The 22,369-nt window shown below is 51.9% G+C and overlaps 1 protein-coding gene across 2 annotated transcripts; it reads right to left on the bottom strand.

The window, feature by feature from the left end:
• Positions 1 to 4,044: 4,044 nt before the first annotated feature.
• LOC123164521 (uncharacterized) lies at positions 4,045 to 22,141 on the bottom strand. Of its 2 annotated transcripts, none has more exons than XM_044582031.1 (7): positions 22,003 to 22,141; positions 21,293 to 21,608; positions 20,411 to 20,496; positions 5,363 to 5,509; positions 4,831 to 4,954; positions 4,409 to 4,698; positions 4,045 to 4,315 (listed from the first exon to the last, which is right to left on the bottom strand). In XM_044582031.1, exons 2-7 carry the CDS (start codon positions 21,486 to 21,488, stop codon positions 4,223 to 4,225), a joined length of 936 nt encoding a protein of 311 aa, XP_044437966.1. In that variant the 5' UTR covers positions 21,489 to 21,608; positions 22,003 to 22,141; the 3' UTR covers positions 4,045 to 4,222. The 2 variants fall into 2 exon arrangements, with proteins under 2 accessions (XP_044437966.1, XP_044437965.1); XM_044582030.1 differs by having other exon boundaries at positions 21,906 to 22,130.
• Positions 22,142 to 22,369: the final 228 nt, after the last annotated feature.

The raw sequence follows: 22,369 nt of genomic DNA, 5'->3' as shown, positions 1-22,369 counted from the left end.
CGTCCCATCAATCGCCATGCGTCGACAGAGGCCGCAGGCGGTTGGGGCCCGCGGTGCTCCACCTTTGACCCTTGGCTTCGCCTCGAAGCCAAGTTCGAGCGCGCCTTGGGCCCGGGGGCTACTGTCGGCGTCCTGGGAACGGGGGTACCCAGACTTGCCTGCCTGCGGCTCACAGCGTGGCTCCGTCAACGGCCCGGTACGACCCAGCTTCAGCAACAACAACTCAAGAACCTCGCGAGGGGCCATGCCTCGCGAGGCAGGCGACACCAAGACCTCCCTGGGGAGCGGCCTCACTAGGCTGGCTCCCGAGGAGCGGAGATATCTATGCAAGGTACACCTCGCGAGGTTCATATGACGTGAGCCATGACGACCAAGGACAGGCGGGCACTAGTGGGCGCAGTGTACCAGTTTCCTCTTTGGTGCTAAGGAGGCAAGCGCAGGCGCGGGATCCTGAGGAATCAAGCAAAGGTTTCCATATCGGTGCAACAAGACCAAGACCACCAGGACGGCAGGACAGAGGTCATCGCGAAGCCCACCGTGGCGTCACCACCAGAACCTTTTGCAGGCGAAGACTACTTTTGTCAGGATAGCTTGTAATAGTTGTCTCCCTTCAAATTTGGCCATTGTGGGACCCCTTCCCGCCTACATTTGGGAAGAGGACCAAGGCCATTATAAATAGGACTTAGCCACCACCATAGAGGGGGACGGATCCATTTTCGACCCGGGGACGGATCCATTCGACCCTGACCATCTCACCAGCTCATCGAGCTCAAGAACACCTCACATCCCGAGGCTGTTCCATCACTGTACTAGTTCATCCTCATCCCCTCAAGGCAATCCACCAAAAAGCTGGAGTAGGGTATTACACCGCAAGGTGGCCCAAACCAGGATAAACTGATGTGTCTCTTGTCCCTTGGGTTCGTCGAGCTAGGCCGTGGAATCGTTGAGCAGGCAGACTGGGAAGGGAGAGTTCTTCGCACGCACCCCAGAGTTCGAACCTCTCAAGGGTCTGCGGAACCCTGAATCCGATAGTTATTGACCGGAGAGGTGTCTCGGTCATGACTACATAATTCCCGAACCCGTAGGGTCGCACGCTTAACGTTCGTTGACGCTAGAGTAGTATTGGGATATTTGATGAGTGGTAACCAAATGTTGTTCGGAGTCCCGGATGAGATCCCGGACGTCACGAGGAGTCTCAGAATGGTCGAGAGGTAAAGATTCATATATGGGAAGTCATATTTTGGGTTCCGAAAAAAGGTGCAGTTTTTTCGGTATTGTACCGGGAAGCTTCTGGAAGGTTCCGGAGGATTCCGGAGGGGTCCGGAAGTCCACAAGTGGGTTCACCACGACCCAAGGACTAGCATGGGCTGCGGGTAGGCGCCCTGGCCTTATTGGGCTAGGCGCACCAAGTCCTCAAAAGCCCATGTGGCTAGGGAAGCAAAAAAAAGAAAGGAGTCCTAGTAGGAATAGGATTGGACTTGGAATCCAAGTCCTCTCCCCCTTAGCTGTGCCCTAGGGCTTGGAGGGGCTTTTTCCCACGCCCCTCCACCTATATATAAAGGGGAGGGGCGCCCCAAGAGGATACACCAAGCCCTTGGCGCCCTTCTCTCTCCCGTTACTCCGTAGTTCCACCGCCTCATCCCGGCGACGCTTAGCAAAGCGCTGTCGGTGCCCCACCACCACCATCACCACCACGCCGTCGTGTTGGTAGTGAGCCCATCTACTTCTCCTCTCCCGCTTTCTGGATCAAAAAGGAGGAGACGTCATCGAGCCGCACGTGTGCTAAACTCGGAGGTGACGTCCGTTTGGCGCTGATCGATTGGATCGTGATCGGATCTCGAAGAGTACAACTACATCAACCGCGTGATAAACGCTTCCGCTTAGCGTTATACAAGGGCACGTAGATGCTCTTCCCCTCTCGTAGCTATGCATCTCCATGGATAGATCTTGCGTGTGCGTAGATTTTTTTTGTTTTTCATTCAACTTTCCCCAACAGTGGTATCAGAGCCAGGTTGGTCAGTTGTTCCTGTGGGAATGGAGTTCCATCAACATTGGAGATCCACGAGTCGCTTTCGTCATCCACCACTAGAGATCATTATTATACTCAATGGAACTTTATGGTCTTGTACCCAAATTCTTGTAAACTTCTTGGAATTTTGTATCAAGGAAGTGTCCACCAGCAACAGTAATCCTGGGGTTGATGATGACACAAGGGTCATTTGCTGGGATTTTATGTCCCAGAAAACCGGCCCTGACAGCAGCCAACCATCTCGGTTGGTGCGGGCAGGCTATTTATAGCCATAACAATCCTGGAGAGGAAATGCAATAAGGGTCTGGAGTCAATCCAATAGCCAACTGACACGTTTCCAACGGTCAGATTTCAAACGCACCTAACAATTTTACTTGAGGAACAAGTAAAGCTGACTCCTCTGCTAGAGCATTTCTCTTGTAGCCCAGAAGAACATCTGGCTCGCGAGTAAATATCTCGGCACACGAAGAGATTTCTGTCGACTCACATGGGATAAGTTCCGGTTAAGCATCACAATAGACAAAAAGTCTGGAGATACTTGAACCCCTCTTAATCATACGGTGGTCCTATGACTCAAAAGAAGGAAATAAAATAATGGATGTCTTTACTTCGTCTTCATTCTTCTCTGCTTCAATCATTTTCTATTAGACGCCTCGCGTATAAATTGCTTCACGTGAGCAACATTTTTAGGCCAACTCCGACACGCATTCTTCTCGGTTGCAAACTCCTCGAAGCTCATCAATCTTCTTTGCAGCTCAGATAACACTCTCAGAAGTTTATAGCAAACTTCTCTGAAGATTATGCAATCTTCTCGAAACTCCAGAGACTATTTTCTCTCTGTGTGCACTAGCAAACAAATCGGTCCCTCAATGTTTCTGACAACAATATCCAAAACACAAGGGGCATTGGACTGCACCAATTGTTGTTTTTGCTCCATCGTGTCCGCGACACCGCATACCTCCTGCTATAAGTAGATGACATAATTCTCACCGTCAGCGCTTCCACCTTTCTGAAATCCATCACCACCTTGTTGCACCGTGAATTCGCCATGACCGATATGGGTTCTCTCCACCACTTTCTTGGGATCAATGCACCACAACAGTACCAGCATCCACCTTTCTCAAGAACAGTACGCCCTAGACATTTTAGATCGTCACGGCGGTGTTAAACTGCAAGTTGGTCTCTACGCCCATCGACATCAATGCAAAATTATCCTCTACTAATGGTGTCCTTTCCATGATCCTCACTCTATCGTAGTCCCGCTGGGGCTCTCCAGTACCTCACCCTCGGTCGCCCCGATATATCTTCCACTGTTCAACAATATTGTCTGTTCATGCATGATCACAGGGAAGCCCACTACCAGATGGTGAAGCGGGTTCTTCGCTATGTTCATGGGACCACACGCCTTGGCCTGTCGGTTATTTCAGTTGTCCGATGGCAATTTAACGGCGTACTGGGACGCTGATTGCGCTGGGTGCCCAGACACCCTCAAATCTACGTATGGCTTTATTGTGTTCCTTGGCTCCAACCACGTCAGCTGGTCGTCGAAATGCCAAAACATTGTCTCGCGATCGAGCACTGAGGTGGAGTACAAGGGCATTGCCAACACCCGTCGTTGAGGCTGTGTGGCTTCGACAACTTCTCATCAAGATTCGTCGACCACCGCCGCGCCACGTGCGACAACGTGAACGCCATGTATAGCCACGTGTGACAACATGAACGCCATGTATATGTCAAGCAATCTCGTTCAGCACCAACGCACCAAGCATGTGGAAATCGATCTTCACTTCATCTACGAGCGCGTTTCCCTTGGTGAGTTCATGCTCTCCACGTGCCGAGCGCGTCGCAGTTTGCCTCTGTCTTCATCAAAGGCCTCCCGACAAACGTCTTCGCTGACTTTCAGACCAGCCTCAAACTTACATATTCTTTGTTGTGAAAGATGTATGGAGCATAAAACTGTGATGTATGCAACATCAAGGTAGTGGAATCAGAAAACTAGATCAGAACCAGGTGCATGGAGCAAATTTTATTCATTTGTTAAAAAAGGGGGGGGGGGGGCAGGATTTCGATTCAGAAAGCTACAAGTTTAATCGCGTCAGCATTTTCTTTCACAGGCGATCCAACTCACCAACACTCTTTCGGCCCACAGCAATACAGGCGGGATTTACAGTGGTCTTGATGCGGATGGGCCATCTACAGTAGCTTCAGCATTTTCAGCCGCTCCTCGTGCTCTGGCTCAAGCTTCGGGGCCGAGTAGCTGCCGTGCAGATCTTCCACTACGTATTCCTGCATGCGAAAAAGAATGAAACTGAATTCATAATCTGAAAGAATGATGCTGCCCCAGGGAAATAGCTCGACCAGTGTGAGGCGGCCTCTTGCCTTTGTGAGCTCTCTTTTGGTCAGGATGTGATAATGTCTCTGCCAGATCCTCTGGACGGCCATAGTCGCCGCGAGGAAACCGTATGCAATCCCAAGGATAGCGAAAACGACGATGAAGAGCACCACCAGGGCAAAGCAGGCCTCCAAAGAAGCAGGGAGACAGTCCAGGATGCCCCAACCATAGCAGCAGTTCCGGCACCCAGCTAAGCAAGGATCTTGATTGTCGTTCAAGGACGAGCAGTGCACTATCAACCCGAAAAATCCAAGCAGCACAAAGAAAACCACAACCCCTTGAACATCAACAGATAAAACGTTAGGTTAATTCAATAACAGCAGTTTTATGTTGCTGTAACCAAAAGTTTTGCTGACTAATATAAATGGTACATATGCATCATTATGACAGAAAGGTGTTATTCCAATACCTATGCAGTAGTAGAACGGTATTGGATGCTTTGACAAGATACGATCCCAACCATCACTGAAACTATTCCGGAAACTTCCGTCCCTGTCTAGAAAGTATGCAATTGCACTAATGGTAGCAATAGTCTGCACAAAATGAAAATATATGCAAATAATTATTTCCCCTGCCTGAATTTGGATTGAAAAAATGCCCTAATATTTTAATAGTACATCAGTATGTGTATTCTCAAAATAAAGAGTGCATTGGCATTGCTTGGAGAGTGAAATGCCAATAATAAGAATCATTCCGTTCAAAAAAATAATTTATATTTTTTGTTAGTTTGTACATTAAACATGTGGTATCAATTTGAAAATGTAACTCTGAATGCCTCAGGGGGGCATTTTCTGAATTATATTATACAGACTTATTATGCATAAGTATTCCCAGTTGTGCAACAGTACTAAATAAGAGCATCTTTAGAAACAAAGATATTGGATTTCAATTAATGAAGAAAAGGCATCAAAAAAGAAATGTTTTCAAATCTTAGAGCTTACAATTTGAACTGCAAGAAAACCAAGTATAACATCTCTTGCCACGAAGAGCCGGAACTTTATTTTGCGCCATGAGTTATCTTCCAGAGTTTCCACTCGAAGATGGAACTGAGCTTTGCATGTTGTGCAGTGTGAGAATGCAAATCCTTCCTACAAAGTAAGCAGGAAAAACGGAAGCAGCATTTAACTACATTTCCCAACCATAATGAATATATCAACGGAAAAAGAATTAGAAGGCATAGCATCTACTTAGGACTTAGGAAATCCTTAATACAACGGGAATCATAAAGCTCAATAAAGCACAAGTTGAACCTAGAGATTCTAATAAAATGTTCCAACAGTGATGTGTCGGCGTCCTGGGAACGGGGGTGCCCAGACTTGCCTGCCTGCGGCCCATGGCGTGGCTCCGTCGACGGCCCGGTATGGCCCAGCTTCAGCAACAACAACCCAAGACCCTCGCGAGGGGCCAAGCCTCGCGAGGCGGACGACACCAAGACCTCCCTGAGGGGCGGCCTCACTAGGCTGGCCCCCGTAGAGCGGAGATATCTATGCAAGGTGCACCTCGCAAGGTTCATGTGACGTGAGCCATGACGACCAAGGCCAGGCGGGCGCCAGCGGCCGCAGTGTACCAGTTTCCTCTTTGGTGCTAAGGAGGCAAGCGCAGGCGCAGGGTCCCGAGGAATCAGCTAAAGGTTTCCATATCGGTGCAACAAGACCAAGACCACCAGGACGACAGGACGAAGGTCATCGCGGAGCCCACTGCAGCGTCACCATCAGAGCCTTTTGCAGACGAAGACTACTTTTGTCAGGATAGCTTGTACTAATTGTCCCCCTTCAAATTTGGCCGTTGTAGGATCCCTTCCCGCCTACATTTGGGAAGAGAACCAAGGCCACTATAAATAGGACTTAGCCACCACCATAGAGGAGGACGGATCGATTCCTCTCAAACCACCTCACCAGCTCATCGAGCTCAAGAACACCTCACCTCCTGAGGCTGTTCATCCACTGTGCTAGTTCATTCTCAGCCCTTCGAGGCAATCCACCACAAAGCTGGAGTAGGGTATTACACCGCAAGGTGGCCCGAACCAGGATAAACTGTTGTGTCCCTTGTCCCTTGGGTTCGTCGAGTTAGGCTGTGGAATCATTGAGCAGGCAGACTAGGAAGAGGGAGTTCTTTGCACGCATCCCAGAGTTTGAACCTCTCAAGGGTCTGCGGAACCCCGAATCCGACATTTGGTGCGCCAGGTAGGGGTGCGTTGAAGTCTCTCTTCCGTCGATCGACTCGCCGCTGCTCCACTGTTTCCATGGCTGATGCTCGTCGAGCCCGTGCTGAGCGTCGAGCCGCTCTCGCCACTCGCGTCGCCCGTTGGCGGGCCTCCCCGTCGTTCTTCATCACCCGCCGCCAACGCCGCCATCGGCCCGGCGGGGCACGAGCAGCAAGCTTCGTCGCTGCACCCCTCCGAGCGGCGGGGCGGACGCACCGCCACCTCGTCGCTCACTCCGGCCGGCTCGTCGTCCCACGCTCGTCACGGCCCGACGAAGGCGCAGGCTACATTGCTCATGGCGCGTGAGCTCCTGCGCTACCGCCCAGTCGACGACCTTTACGAAGACTGGCTGGACCGCATCGCCGAGCTAGTCAGCGCGGCTGGGGGCTCGCCTGCACCGTCCCTCTCGTTACCTTGCCCGCCTCCTGCTGCGGGCGACGTAGCCCATGAAGCGCCTCCGCCACCTCCCTGTCAGGACGTCGCCCTCGGTCCAAGACGCGCGGCCCCGCGGCGCGACCCATCGCGCAGGGTGCCCGCACGTGAAGAGGAAAGCTGCCTGGAGGTCCAACGGCCGCAAGAAGGTGCTCCAGCGCTCCCTCCACCACCACGTCAAGACCACGCGTCGCCTGCGGTGGTGGCGCGTGAGCACCAAGGTCAGGCTCGACCTCCACGACGGGCTCCGGTGACCACAGCGGGCCGCCGCGCCTTCACCCCTGAGCTACGCAGCGTCGTCTGGCCGGGCAAGTTCAAGCCCGACCTGCCTCCACGCTACGACGGCACCCCTGACCCTGCGGAGTTCCTGCAGCTCTATGAGCTGAGCATCGAGGCGGCCAGCGGCGACAAAAAGGTCATGGCGAACTGGTTTCCCATGGCCCTCAAGGATGGCGCGCGCTCGTGGCTCCTGAATCTGCCCGCGGGATCGATCTCCTCCTGGGGCGAGATGCGCGAGCGTTTCGTCGCCAACTTCCAGGGCACGCGCGACCGCCCGCCTGCCGCGGGTGACCTGCGGCGCATCAAGCAGCAGTCAGGGGAGACCCTGCAGAAGTACATCTAGCGCTTCAACAGCGTTCGCCACAAGATCCCCAAGGTTTCGGACGAAGCCATCATCTCGGCGTTCTCCGATGGCGTCCGCGATGTCAAGATGAAGAAGGAGCTCGCCATCCATGAGGACCTGTGCACGGCTCTGGAGATGTTCAACAAGGCAACCAAGTGCGCGAGAGCTGAGGAAGGGCGCCTCTCCCTCCTCGAACTCCAGCGGCCAACCCAGAAGACAAGAAGGCCAAGGCCAAGGACGTGAAGCGCAAGGGGGTTGCCGTGCTCGCGGCTGAACTAGAAATGAAGCGCGGCTGCGACCACCCAGAATCGTTCAAGGGCAGCCGTCCATTCTGCGTCTTCCACAACGTACACAGCCACAACACCAATGATTGTTAGGAGCTCAGGGCCATTCGCGATGGGCGCCTCGGTCGACGCCCCGAGCGCAACGACCGAGGCTACGGCCGTGGAGGAGGCAGAAGTGGAGGACGTTGGGACGACCGCGGTTCCCGCAGGAGTGGCGCGACCAGCCTCGTGAGGACCGCTGGCAAGGCCAGCCTCGCGAGGGCGCCTGGAGAGACCAGCCTCGTGAGGACTCCTCAGGGCAATGCCGGCCTCCCTCCGCTGCCACCACCACCAAGAAGGAACAACGACCACCACCAGGACGAGGGGGCTGGGGGCTTCCAGGAGCCTCGCGCCATCGCGTGCATCTTGGGTGACGCTCAGGCCCCAGCCTCCCAACGCATCTTCAAGCAGTTCGCTCGTGAAGTGAACGCGGCCCTCCCCAGGCTCGAGGCCACGCGTCCACTCAGGTGGCCCAAGTGCACCATCACCTTCAGCTCGTCCGACCAGCTCAAGTACGCGACGACTGCTGGCGCCCTCCCAATGCTCTGCTCGCTCGTTATCAGCAATGTCCTTGTCACCAAGACCCTCATCGATGGCGGTGCGGGGCTCAATGTTCTTTCCATCGAGACGTTCGACCGTCTCCAAGTGCCAGATGATCAGCTGCAGCCCACTAAGCCCTTCTCAGGAGTGACCGATGGCTCCACCACTTCGATAGGGCAGATCCGCCTCCCCGTCAACTTCGGCCAACGCGACAACTACCGCACCGAGCTCATCGACTTCGACGTCGCCCACGTCGGTCTTCCGTACAACGCCATCCTTGGATATCCGGCCCTGGCCAAGTTCATGGTGGTGACCCACCATGGCTACAACATCCTCAAGATGCCAGGGAACCGCGACATCATCACGATCGCCTGTGAGGAGAAGGACGCGGTGTGCTCCCTCGAGCGCGCCTACCAGGCTGCGGCGATCGAAGACCCAGACCACGAAGGCGCCATCTACCCTCCTGAGGCTGTCCTCAAGAAGAAGCAGCAGCTCCGCCAAGAGCCTCAGGAGAGCGATGTCTCCAGCCGCACCACCTCAGGACCTGCGCCCACGGATGGGGCGCCTCCCTCCCTCGCATAGGAAGGCGCGCCCGGCGCCCTCCTTAGGCTGGGCTCGGGGGCTCTCTTCTGGAGGGCCTTTGACTTAGCCAACGTCACGAGGGATGCGCTCGGGCACCACATGGAGGCATGCTTCATCGCACGCTTCCCTCACGGGGGCACAAGGCACGGGGTGCCAGGTGCTCAGGAGTTCATCCACAAGGCAACCGAGGAGCTTCAGGAGGCGAGAGCCATGCGCGACGACCGCCGCCTACCACCAGGCACGGCCCCTTGTCCTGGCAAGGACAGTGAGCTACGCGTCTGCGTCAACATTCCAGGGCTCAACAGAGCCGCATCCCAGGAGCGCTTCTGGCCTTCGCGCGTTGGTCGTTGTGAGGGTCCACCTCACAGCTACGTTTGCATGCCCTTCGGCCTGCCGAGCGCGGCTGTTACCTACCAGCGCCGCCTGCGAAGCATCATGGCGGCTCAGGAGGCCAGGCACCACGCGGTCCAGGAGATGGCGACGGTTCTTCACGAGCCTCCCGAGCCTCCAGAGCCTCCCGAGGTTTAGGACCCAGGCGGCTCGTGAGGAGCAGCCCTTCAACACGCGTCTCCAGCTACTTCAACACCTCTTCAGCAACGGTGCCAGGTGACATTTTCCGGTTTATTCCGTTGGGGGCGCCCCTCGGGCTGCATTATCCCCAGACCGCATGGGCTTGTCCCTGCGGCATGTATCTTTCTTGCATCTTCCAGTCGCTCTGTGGGGGTGCCCCTTGGGCTGCATCATCCCCAGGCCGCGTGGGTCTGTCCCTGCGGCATGCATCGTTCTTGCATTTATCCGAACTAGCTTTACCTCTTCCCACGAGTTGCTTTATGATTATTATATGCCTGCACGGTACTTCGATACCATGAACGTCATACGCCCTTGCGGATCCACCCACAACCGCCTCATGACTAAGGGCTGGCACGGCGTCTGTGCTTGGATCCGTCCCTGCAGCGTCGCTAAATCTAAGAGGCTAAGCTCTGGCTCGCGGGCCAGCTCCCATGTACGTCACCTGCCATGGTCCTTGGTGCCTTGTTCTCGCATGAGCTAATCGCGAGCGGACGAGCTAGGGCGCGCGACTTGGTGCCTCGCCACCACGGGAGCCGCGCGCCGGTTGTCTTTCTTCAGGATTTTCGCAGAGAAGACTGGGCACGGCGTCTGTGCTCGGGTCCGTCCCTGCAGCGTCGATAAACCATGAGCAGGCAGACTAGGAAGAGAGAGTTCTTCGCCCGCACCCCAGAGTTCGAACCTCTCAAGAGTCTGCGGAACCCCGAATCCGACATGATGTGCTAAGCCTTCGAGCAGCAAAATTTCACTGCCGAGTGTCTAAACCTAACCCTCCAAATTAAGCTGAATGAGAATAGTTTGCAGAGATGCAGCTTGACTCCTAATGGATATCCCGTTGCCAATACAAGTCTAAAGCTGATAACATCTTTGCAATCTCAGAAACTGCCATTTGAAACAAGATTAATGAGGCTAGGTGGCAGGTTCTGATCACATTACTACCGCCAAAGAAAAAGAAACTCTAGCTTGCAATTTTCTCCTCTAATATACGGTACATTTACTTTGTTTACTTGTACTTTCTCTTTTCTCTTCTGGGTTCTCACAGGTTTCTGTTAGGTTTCATCTCTAGCCTACTTCAACTTGGTTGGGACAAAAGGTTCTGTTGCTGTAGTAGTACTCCGCGTACCAATATGACACTGCATGTATTTTCTCATGTTCTCTAGGTGAAACTTTTTCTATATCCAACTGGTGTCTCGATATGGTGGTTATACACATATAGCATAATGATGGCTGTAGATTCGGAACATTTAGAGAATGTGCAGCTAATCGTATTCATGTATGTTGGGGACATATATACACAGTACAGACAGGCCTAGATTTGTCCTCCAAGTTCATATCTCGCAATTAAAAGAAGAGATAGACCATGAGAGTTAGTTAGGAAGGAAACGATCCTACGTGATCGCATGTGATACGCTAATATTCTTAACACCCCCCACCCCCCACCCACCCACCCACACACACAGAGCATTCGAAGCATCACCAGACTGGATGCCAAGAAACCGTCGAAAAGCTTTGAATGAAGTCAGTCAGAAGTCTCTTGGTCATGATGTCGGCTAATTGGTGAGTGGTCGGAACATGAACAACGTGAAATTGTCCAAGGGACACCTTTTCGCGGACAAATGGATATCCAACTCAATATGCTTGTGTGGCGATGATGAATTGGGTTAGCTGACAAGTAGACAGCATAGACACTGTCACAAAACATCACGGAGGCCTTGTCGATGGTGCAGTGGAGCTCACCAAGTAGTTGACGAAGCCAACAACACTCTGCCACAGCATTGGGGACCGATGTTCTTCTTCAGCACTAGAACGGTAAACCGTGTGTTGTCATTTGGAGGACCATGACACCAAAGAGTCGCTGACATAGACGGAAAAAAAACAGATGTAGAGTGGCCAGTATCCGGGCAGCCGGCCCGATCAGCACCGCGCTAGACGGCAATCGCGGTGGAGGAGCTACCAGTAAGCTGAAGACGTGAGATGTAGTGCTACGAAGATAGCGAAGCAATCTCTTGATCACCCCCCAGTGAGCATCTCGTGGAGCATGCATGTGCAAACAAATTTTCTGAACAATATATGCACTGTCCCGTCGTGTCAAGGTGACGTATTGAAGAGCTCTTGCAATACTTCGGTAGAAGGTAGCATCAGACATGAGATCTCCAGAGGCAGCCGAGGCCTTGGGTTTAAGCTTGTGCCCGATACAGGAAGGCATTGGAGACATCAAGCTGGTATACTGGCCAATGGCAAGACCCACACGGGACCGAAGGTCTCACCAAAGTCCACGCCAGCATGTTGTGTGAAGCCACGTACAACCCTGTGAGCTTTGTAGCAATCCAAAGAGCCATCTATTAAGCTTGTGCAGATATACCCACTTGCCGGTGGTGATGTTGGCCCCACAAGGACGAGGCACAAGTATCTATGTGCAGTTAGCCTGCAATGCATTGAACTCATCATGTATCGCAGCACACCATGTGGGGTTGCGAAGTGCAGCACGAGCAGGGGAGGGTAGCAGAGACAGGGAGATAAGATGCAACATCGGTGGCGGCGGCAGTTCGGCTAAATAACCCCATGACGAGCGCACATGGCTATGGTGTGCACTGTGCACGAACACGTCGGAGGACCACAACCCCAGATCACGCGTCGGTGCAATCAGCATGGGGGGTGCAGACGGCGAAGGTGACGAGGCAACGAGCTTGACAGTAGAGCTGGAGGTTGTCGTGGTTGGTGCAGTGGCGCTGCTGCCAAAGCCAGGGTCGGTTGCTGCCATGGCAGCCGAGTTGGGTGAAGCAGCCAACCAGTGGGCGCGAGCGGGCGCGACAGGGGAATCCGCTGCGGGGCAAGCAAATTCACTGTGATGACAGCCGAAACGGCCGACCCAGCAGGCGAATTCACTGCGTGTCCCTCCTTTCTGGAGGTTGTATCCCCGATGTCTTCCTGCTCAATGAAATGAAACACAAATTCTTTTGAGTTTTCTTGAGAAAAAAATATTGGAAACCCGGAACACTCTTTATAAGTGAAGTCCATACATCACAACGCATAAGAGCAGAGGGAAAACTAGCTTGAGAATCTGATTGTTTAAAGGGTGAATGAACGTGCTTCCCCAATCTACAAGCATGACATTTCATAGACGGGATCTTATTATAAGAGAACTCGAAAGACAAATCGTTTTCAAGAGGGGTCATGTCCTGGATGCCCAAGTCGTTGAAGTCAAAGCTCGGAGGTGCTAGCAAGAAGAGACTGAGGCCCGTACACGAGGGCATAAAGTTCATTGGGGCAATCACATCGGAGAATCACTGATCGTATATGCAAGTCCTTAATAGAAAAACATATTTGTCAAATTTTAACGGTGGCAGGATTCTCAGGAGTGAAGTAACAAACAAAAATCAACTTTTAATAAGATTATGAGTGATGACGACATTGTGAAGGTGAAGTAGAAAAGAACAAATGGAAGGGAGGTGGTACCGGTATGGGTGATCGGAAGGGAGTTGGCATTAGCAACGATGAAGCTAGGGGTAGAAAAGAGTGTGGAGTGAGAGAGGATACCGGGGTTGTTTGCCATATGCGAGGTGCCAACTGCCAAGGGACCAGTTGGACCCGCCGCCTTGAAGGGAGAGGTTGTTGAGGGCGGCGTGAAGTTGTGTCTGGTCCCATGCCGTTGGTTGTGCTTGTGGTGGTGAAGGACCATAACCCTGGTAGGGAGGAGCGAAGGCAAAGCCCTGCTGTCCTAGCTGCGTGTCATGGCCGTGTGGCAAAGAGACGCCGGGACAAGGCCCGAGTAGAACGGCACCTGGTACGTGCCTGTTGGGTGGCCATGCCTGGAACATGTCAGATGGTGGGTAGGCATCGGTGATCCACGCTGGCGTTGGAGCAGCTCGCGTGTCAGGAGCCACCGGGTTGGAGCCGAACGTAGTTTGGGATGGTTTCTTCTTCCCTCACTTGCCGCAATCACAAGAGGAAGGCGCGACGGGATAGGAAGCAGGCGAAGCAGCGGGTGCGTGGCAAGAGCGATTAGCGACAAGGGCCACTGCACATGGTTAGCGCCATGGGCGAGGCGAGGTTCTTACTAGAGCAGGGTGCCGTGGGCACAAGCAAAGGTGAGGCTGGTCAGGTTGATAGTGGTCGAAGTTGCCGTTGAGCCCATTGATGAAGGTGAGCAGCATGTCCTGGTCGACAACGGGGGAGCCCGAGTCACGCAGGGTCTCAGCAAGACACTTGAAACGACCGGAGAACGCGGTGACGAACAAATCACCTTGGACGAGATTGTGGAACTCTCGTTTAGTGAAGATGGCGCGTTGGAGGTGATTGTCGAGGAAGAGGGAGGTGATGGCGGTTCACACGTGCTCGGCTATGTCAGCAGTCGATCTGAGTCCACTTAACATCACCGAGCATCATGGCGCCATCAACGGAGCCGTTGACATGGTTGGTGAGGCCAAGCTTGCGTTAGGTGAGGTTGAAGGTCTAACAGATGGAGAAATTCGACTCGACGAAATCAAGGGTGGTGGTGACATGGTTGCGGATACCATGTGGACTGGGAAGATTTGGAGAATATGCAGCGCATCGTATTCATGTATGTTGGGGACATATATACACAGTACAAATCGACCTAGACTTGTCCTCCAAGATCATATCTCGTAATTAAAAGAAGAGATAGACCAGTAGAGTTAGCTAATATTCTTACACTAGCAGTGGAAAGCAAACTACACAACCTATAATTGCTTCAGATAAGTGTCTCGGAGCATCTATATCTATACCAATATTATAAGAAGACCCAAAGGGACAGACCCAATTGATCTCGGCCATACATCTGTGTTAATCCAACAATTCATATCGTCCCAATGGTGAGCACCTCACCATGTTTAACGTCCTAATTACCCACCACTGCCATTGGTTCTAGTTTCACATCTCCACAGTCAAATGATGTCAGCCTAACAAGCAAGATACCTAAAGACCTCCCATAATTTTCTCAATTCCTTTCACGCTCCTTTCTCCCCTCACACCACAAATGCCGACACATCGCTTGCGGATCACCATCCGGGGCGAGCCCATATGTCGCCTCGAGTTCAAAGTTCGCCACGCTCCCCACATTAAAGCGCACCGAGCACTGTCACCGGCCCCGTGACATTCATGTCCACCATTGAACGTGCTCTTAGACAGCCTAGAGCGCATCACCCTCAACCTCACTGCCACCACTGCTTCCTCCCCCTACTGGTGGCACCACCCCGTTGTGCCCTTTCACATCCTCCGCCACGCCCACCCCTCTCCGCCCATCCAGATCTGTTTGTCGATAAGGGTTAGAGAGTCACTCCCGGTGAGCTCGCTGGCAGCAGAACATCACCGTCGCTCTCCTCGTTCTCTAGGCTAGACCTCACGACCACCCTCCTATGCCCCGATGCGCTGGCTGAGCAATCCCTTCGACAAGCAGATCGAGGTGGTCCCGTAGCGCCAAACGCATTTTGCCAGTTGCCTGATTTGGTTCGAAATTGAAATAGATTAAAGAATCGGGCATTCAAAAGACAAGATAGATGATTATCGTTGTATATTTTTCCTCATTATTTGCATATTGATTTGTTGTGTTCGTGATTGGCACGCATAATCAGGTTTGCCCACCGTAGTTTCAAATCGATGAAATCGAAGAAGGAGCTCTCTTTTATTTATTTAAGAAAAAAATCATGTTTGCCCAAGCCTCTTGGTAAACCCATTTTTTGCAGGCAAAAATTGCTTGTCGTTGATGTAATCTGGCAACCGATATGTCCATAGGGTTCTCTCAATTTGTGAACCATGCAGGACATTTGCAGCTGATCGCGAGCAAGCCCTCGTGGCGGGGCTACTGGATTTGAAGAAGAAGCTGCAACCCTTGTTCGGTGACACTGACAAAGGCAGCATCAGTACCAGGGTTGCTTTCCAGAAGGATACCTACAATTCTATGTGGTAAGCAAACGTCATCATTCTATCTTCAATTCTTCATGCCTACGTTAGTTGTGGAACAATACCTTTTTTGAAAGAAAAAAAATTGTTTAGCGTTCATTGAGCTTTGTTTTAGTCTTTGGTGCATCTGTGAATTTAAACATGGTTAGATGTGTAAGTGTTTGTGTTATGTTTTTTCTCCCTTGAAGATGTCTGATGGGGGAACAAAGAGTAGAGCATTTGATGAGTATAGCATTAATGAGCATGGCTTTCGTAAGCGAAGTACTGGGCCAAACGAGTCACATACCAGTGAGAAGGCATACCGATGTGCCTCTGAAGATATGCATATATTTGGTCCAATTGGAGATGGAGCAAGCAGTACTGTGCGATAGCTATTTCTATACCACTTCACCGAATTTTTAGCTTGGTTAAGATAAAACATTTTCGACAAGGTGCACTTTTAATTGTCAGAAATGCAGCTTACAACCACATTGTTGCGTACTTCTGTTTTTTTTAGATGAACATCCCAATAAGGGTGTTTTCATTTTTAATCCCCTAATAATTGTTCGTTCTACTTCATTGAACTGAACATACAAAAGAAGATAGTGAGAAATTGAATTCCTATTATTTGTACCTACACTCAAATGAAACTTGTGGAATTTTTTTTTCTGCCCAGCGGACGAATTTGGTCTATGTTGCACAATAGTTTCCAGCAAAGAACATGTGTATTTCCTTTTTCCATGATTGGGGATATATGGTGTTCTTTTCTACTTTTCGAATGGGAAGTTGAGAACATGTGGACAGATCATTGATGTGCTCCGAGATTCGCTATACACAGTTCTGAGTTGCAGTGAGCAAATTATCTACAAGAACACAACTTTATCTAAAAAGGACTATTTAAATATATATATTCACTTTCTGGACCTTCCATTTTTTGGATCATTGTCTTCTTGATTTTTAGGAAACAGAATCTACATTCTTTACCTTTCAAGGTGTATGTGCACATGAAGCCGTACATGTCACAATGATTGTGAGACGGAGCACCAACAGTTTTTTGTTCAGTCCGTGGGCATGTACTTGTGAACATAGAAGAGATTTGATAGTGGTATCTCATAGCACTTCCAGAGATGTATAAGCAGAGCACACAGCAGTTTTAATTATTGGTATACATGTGCTTGTATGCTTAATGTTGTTTTTGTTGTCGTCATCTCATTTCCCATTTTTATATGCACTCACTCTGATCTTCAATACCAAATAAATACAATAAAATATATTAGATTATGGATCTAATGATATTGATTTGATACTGTGAATGTGATATTTCTTATCCTATAAACTTGGTCATGTTTCACCAAATATAACTTAAGACAAAACTATTATGTGAAGTATTTTGACAGAGAGAGAGCATATGTAGCTCATTCACCATGTAATAACTAAGACATGACAAATGCACACGATGAGAACTTCTTTCCTGGACACTCTAGTCCGACTACATACTCTATAACTTAACAGACTCCATGATCAAGACTCTTTTTTCTCGAGAAAACGCAAGAGAGCTTGCATTTCATTGCTTTGGAAAGCAAAGAGAGTTTCAGTTACAATCCTCCTAGGAGGCAGTTACAATGCCCAATAGCACATCAGTGAACGTCCCAAGTTTGTGGTACGATGGCGCGAAGCCCTAGAGCGCCGGCTCTGGCCCAGAGGGCGGCCTCGTCCTTGATCTTCGTGAGCAGGTCATTTGCAGAGGGCCGTCCTCGGTTGAAGACACAATCGTTACGGTGCTTCCAAATCATCCATGGGACGAGGAGGGTCGCGGAGGCGAGGCCCTTGCGCATGGGTTTGGGAGTGTGCTGCCGCGCCGTGTGCCACCAGTCGTTGAGAGAAGTCGGGCGGGGCGCAGGAGAGTCGGAGCCAGTGCAGCACCTCGTACCAGATCTGCGGGGCGAAGGGGCAAGCGAGGATGAGGTGGTGCATGGTCTCGAGGTCCTGGTCGCAGAGGGGGCATCGCACGAGGTGCTGTAGGCCGCGGCGGGCGAGGCGGTCGGTCGTCCAACACCGGTCCAGGTTTGCGAGCCAATGGAAGAATCGGACGCACGGGGGCGCCCAGTTCTTCCAGGTGAGCTTCCATGCGTCGCAGCCCGTGGAGCCATTGAAGGTGGCGATGTAGGCCGATTTGGCGGAGTAGGCGCCGCGGGAGTTCCACTTCCAGGAGAGGCGGTCTGGCTCGGCGGAGAGGGTCGTGCGGCTGATTGTGTGCCAGAGCTGTAAGTATTGCCCGATCTCATGGATGCCAATCGTGCCATGTATTCAATCGTGCCATGTATTACCCGTGCCCATCGGTTGGCCTATAATCCATGGGCGACGGTCCTGAGCTTGCGGCGGCGCTTGGGAATGCATGCATATAGGAGCGGCGCGATCTCGCCAACGGAGCGCCCGTCGATCCATCGGTCTTCCCAGAAGAGGGCCTCCATGCCATTCCCTATTTGCAAGGTGGTGGATGCGAAGAAGAATGCGCACTCCTCAGCGGTGAACTGCAGGTCGAGGCCAGCCCATGCTCTGGTGTTGTCCGTGCGGCTGAACCACAGCCATCGGGTGCGGAGCGCGAGGCTGGTCCGGGCGAGATCGCGCACGCCGAGGCCGCCAAGCGAGAGCGGCCTAGCAACGCGTTGCCAATTAACATGGCAGTGCCCGCCATTTGCTTCTGCGCGCCCGGCCCACAAGAAGCCTCGCTGAATTTTCTCAAGTGCCTTGATGGTCTTCTTGGGGGGCGCTAGAGCGAGGAGCTGGTGGATCGGGATCTCGCTCAGGATGGCCTTGACGAACGCAAGGCGGCCGGCCTTGTTCATGAGATGTGCCTTCCAGGTGGGTAGCATGCCGGCCGTTTTGTCGACGACGAGCTGCAATTGTGCGGCCGTGGGGGGGTGTAGCATCAGGTGGATGCCCAAATAGGTGATCAGGAACTCGGCTAGGGGGCAGCCCAGCAGGTTGACAGCGGGCGCGGCATCATCGGCAAAGCACCGGATCAGGGTGGCGGAGCTTTTCGAGAAGTTGACCTGGAGGCCTGATGCGCGGCCAAAGAGCAGTAGGATGCTCTTGACGGCCGTGATGTCACCAATGGTGGGGTGGCAGTAGAGGATCACATCATCGGCGTAGAGGGAGACAGAGGGGACCGGGGCCGGGGGTGCAGCCACTGCAGGACGCCCAGTTTCGTCGTGCGGCGAAGGAGGCGGCCCAGCGTGTCAACGGCGAGGACGAAGAGTTGTGGCGACACGGGGTCGCCCTGGCGGAGGCCACACCTGTGCCAGATGGTGGGGCCGGGGTCTCCATTGATGAGCACCTTCGTGCTAGCCGAAGAGAGCAAGATGGCCAGCCAGTCCAAGGAGCGGGAGCCAAAGCCGTACTGGCGGAAGACGTCGAAGAGGAACGGCCAGCTAATGGTGTCGAAAGCGCGAGCCAAGTCCAACTTCAGGAGGATGCGAGGGGAGCCGAACTGGTGCAGAAGGCGCGCGGACTAGCGCACGAGGACGAAATTGTCGTGTAGGCTGCGGCTGGGGATGAATGTGTTCTGGCACGTGCTGACGAGCCTATGAAGCTTTGGCGCGAGGCGGAGCGATAGGACCTTGGCAAAGATTTTGGCGACAAGGTGAATTAGGCTTATGGGCCTGAAGTCACCTAGGCCGCTAGCGTCTGCACGTCGGGAGCAAGGTGAGGAGCGCCAGGTGAGGGAGCAAAAGCCCCGACCACGCATCTCGTAAAGCCGCTGGAAGACGTCGACGAAATCCTGTCAGGCGATGGGCCAGCACGCGCGCAAAAATTCGGCGGTGAAGCCGTCCGGGCCGGGAGCTTTCCGTGCGGTGAGGCGTTTCACCGCCTGTCAAATTTCCTCGGCATTGAAAGGGGCATCGAGCTCGTCGAGGTTGGTGGGCGTGATCAGCGCGGAGAGGTCAAGACCGCACTCGCGGGGCGTCTCGTAGCCGAGCAGGGCGTCGATGTGTGTGTATGCCGAGGCCGCCATGTCGCAGGGGGCAGAGATCGAGGCGCCGTCCACAGTGAGGCTGTGGATCCGATTCTTCTGTCACGGGTACGTGCATTGCCAGTGGAAGAAAGATGTGTTGGCATCACCGTCCTTAAGGGACGTAAGACGAGCGCGCTGCCGGGCTATGGTGCGCTCAAGGGAGGCGAGGCCAAGGTATGAAGCCTTGATCTGCCGCCGGAGCCAGTCATCGTGCGGGGACAGGAGCCGGCACTCCTGCACCGTGTCCAGCCTGAGGAGCTCCCTGGAGATCGCGAGCTTGAGGCGGACGTTGTCGACTGTCCTCGAGCCCAGCTAGTAAGCTTGTGCGCGGTAAATTGCATGTGTCGCATGAGCCGCCGGAAGGGGTCGTCGTCATGGACGGAGTGCCAGGCGGCCGCCACGATATCGTGGAACCCGTCCAACCGCGTCCAGAACTCCTAGAAATGGAACCGTCATGGCCCGGCGGCACCGGTTTGCAATCAAGCAGCAGGAGGCTGTGATCGGAAACGACGGAGGCGAGGCATCGAAGGTGACATCCCCCGTGCAGGTCCTCCCAGTCAGGAGTGCAGAGGACGCGGTCTAGGTGCACGAGGGTTTGGGGGGATTGCTCGTTGGACTCCTCGAAATGGAACCGTCGATGACCAAGACTCTTCAACTAAATCAACTCTATAACCTAAAGTTTCATTAGTATATTTCCTGATAATTAGGGCATTGCACGTGCAAATGTTACTAGTATATTGTAAGATAGATAGGAACCAATTCCATTCGAAAATCATATGGAAAACGCAACACTAGAAGGGATAGTACCTTCACAGACCTCCAATGGTCTAGGCATGAACGGTGAACAAACTGCTGAGTTCCCTTGCACATGCAAGGTGATATTAGCTCATCACCTGCATAAAAATGGAGTCACGTAAAATATGGAAGCTTAGAAATTGTTGACCTGAAATGGACAAACTGTAGCACCCAACCAGTATGTGTTTTCCATATAATAACTACAACCCTAAGTATAAAAAGAAGTATTGGCCTGTTGGCCTAATGTACAGCCTGAAGACTAAACAGTTGAAACAAATTACACTATTAGGTCTACTAAAACATGATCGTGCAAAAATTATACTTATTCCTGCTAGAACTTGAACCAGTTCGTTTAGTGTTAGCTTTAGGCTTCAGACATCGCAATGTGATCATGGACCTCTCTTGTCCTATTTATGATGCAAACCTTCAATTACAGCAAGTGCTGCAAAACAAAACAAAAACTGCTAGCACTACGGGTTCGATTCCCGCCGCTCGCCCGCTTAATTTATCAAAGTACTATGATAAAAGAAGTTTAGTCTAGTTAACTGTTTAACTACTTATATTAAATTAAGTATTAATTAGGTGTACAATTCAATGCTACCCTAATCTACTGGCACACATCCTATGACCTAAGCTTTGCCTATTGGGTTCCATTACAACGCAAAGATCACAAAGAGATTTTGGATTAGTTGAAAGATGTCAAACAACTGAGTACATGTAACCACACACTTTCTTCTACTTGCTGCAGTCAGACAAGAAGCAAAGTAGACATAGACAAAATCATTACCAAATTGAACTAAAGCAATCAAATTGACTCAACAAAAACTGTATCCCCTATACATAGGATGATCATCAACACAACAAAATAGCATCTCCAATGCATAAGATTGTCACCTATCTCCGACTCGGCCTCAAGGCAAATGCGGCAGCATGCGGCATAAGAACCATCGGTCTCCTCATCCTCAATTTCCAGCACAGTCACGGTCGCCGGCTGTGGTGGCGAGAGCTGGGGCAATGAGCCTGACTGATCATTCCTATCGAGGAGAGGGTCTGAATCACTCATGATCGTCTCTTCCTCGCTCCTGTCCATCCGCCGCAGATGTCCTCTAGTCCAGATTTTAGCCAGTACAATAATGTCCGTCGATAGTTTCAATAGCTAGGTAGCGTTTGCATACAACCTCACAAAACAGGTAGAATTGGCATACGGAGTCTGAAATTACACAAAGAAAATTATAATCAGAATGGGAACAGCCTATGGCAATTCCCGGTGGAACCACTAATTCGGTACAAATTCGTGGAAATCTAATTGTATTCCAAACAGTGTGCCTGAAAATCGACCCCCAAAAATCCAATAAATCCCTACCAAAGTGCGTCTCACCGAGACGCATGGCAACATCTCAAATCTCAAGCACTAATTTGGGCACAGGCCGAGACCCCAAGCAAAATCCCCCACCGATCTAGTCGAACAGAATACCGAGAAAAATGTAAAGGGTCAAGAAAAACTCACCACGAGAAAGCCGAATTCCAGATCAAGAAGACCCAGGAGATGAACAAACGATGCTAGAAATCGTCAGCGCAAAGGGAACAAGAAGAAGAAGCCCTACCTAAATCCGCGTTTGCAACTTTCCTCTCACGGGAAGGCTTCGAAGGGGTAAGAGCAACCCGCCGGCCGCAAAACGCGTTTGCAGTTGGCGCAAAACCGCTTTTGCGGGCCGGCTCGGGCTAGCACAGATGCAGACCCCTAAACGGATCCGTAAAAAAGATATATTCATGGAATATATCCTTTTACGGGTCGGCTTTGCAGGGTCTGCTCTTTGCGCTGCTACATCCCGCATATCATCGGCCCGTAAAAATTAAATCCAACATAATTCAACAATCGAAAACAAATTAAATTATTCAACTCAAACATAATACAATAATCACCGTAGCAAACTTAAATAATGCAATACAAAACTTGTCATGAATACAAAT

Source organism: Triticum aestivum, chromosome 7D (assembly GCF_018294505.1).
Source record: "Triticum aestivum cultivar Chinese Spring chromosome 7D, IWGSC CS RefSeq v2.1, whole genome shotgun sequence".
In the NCBI taxonomy this organism is placed as follows: domain Eukaryota; kingdom Viridiplantae; phylum Streptophyta; class Magnoliopsida; order Poales; family Poaceae; genus Triticum; species Triticum aestivum.
This window is presented reverse-complemented; position numbering and strand designations above follow the sequence as displayed.

Coding starts and splice junctions, on each gene's coding strand:
- LOC123164521 (XM_044582031.1), bottom strand. CDS start 21,488: ATGGACAGGAGCGAGGAAGAGACGATCATGAGTGATTCAGACCCTCTC. Junction 20,497..21,292: donor TGAGGCCGAGTCGGAGATAG/GTGACAATCTTA, acceptor ATTTTTATGCAG/GTGATGAGCTAATATCACCT. Junction 4,316..4,408: donor CCAAAAGAGAGCTCACAAAG/GCAAGAGGCCGC, acceptor TTTCGCATGCAG/GAATACGTAGTGGAAGATCT.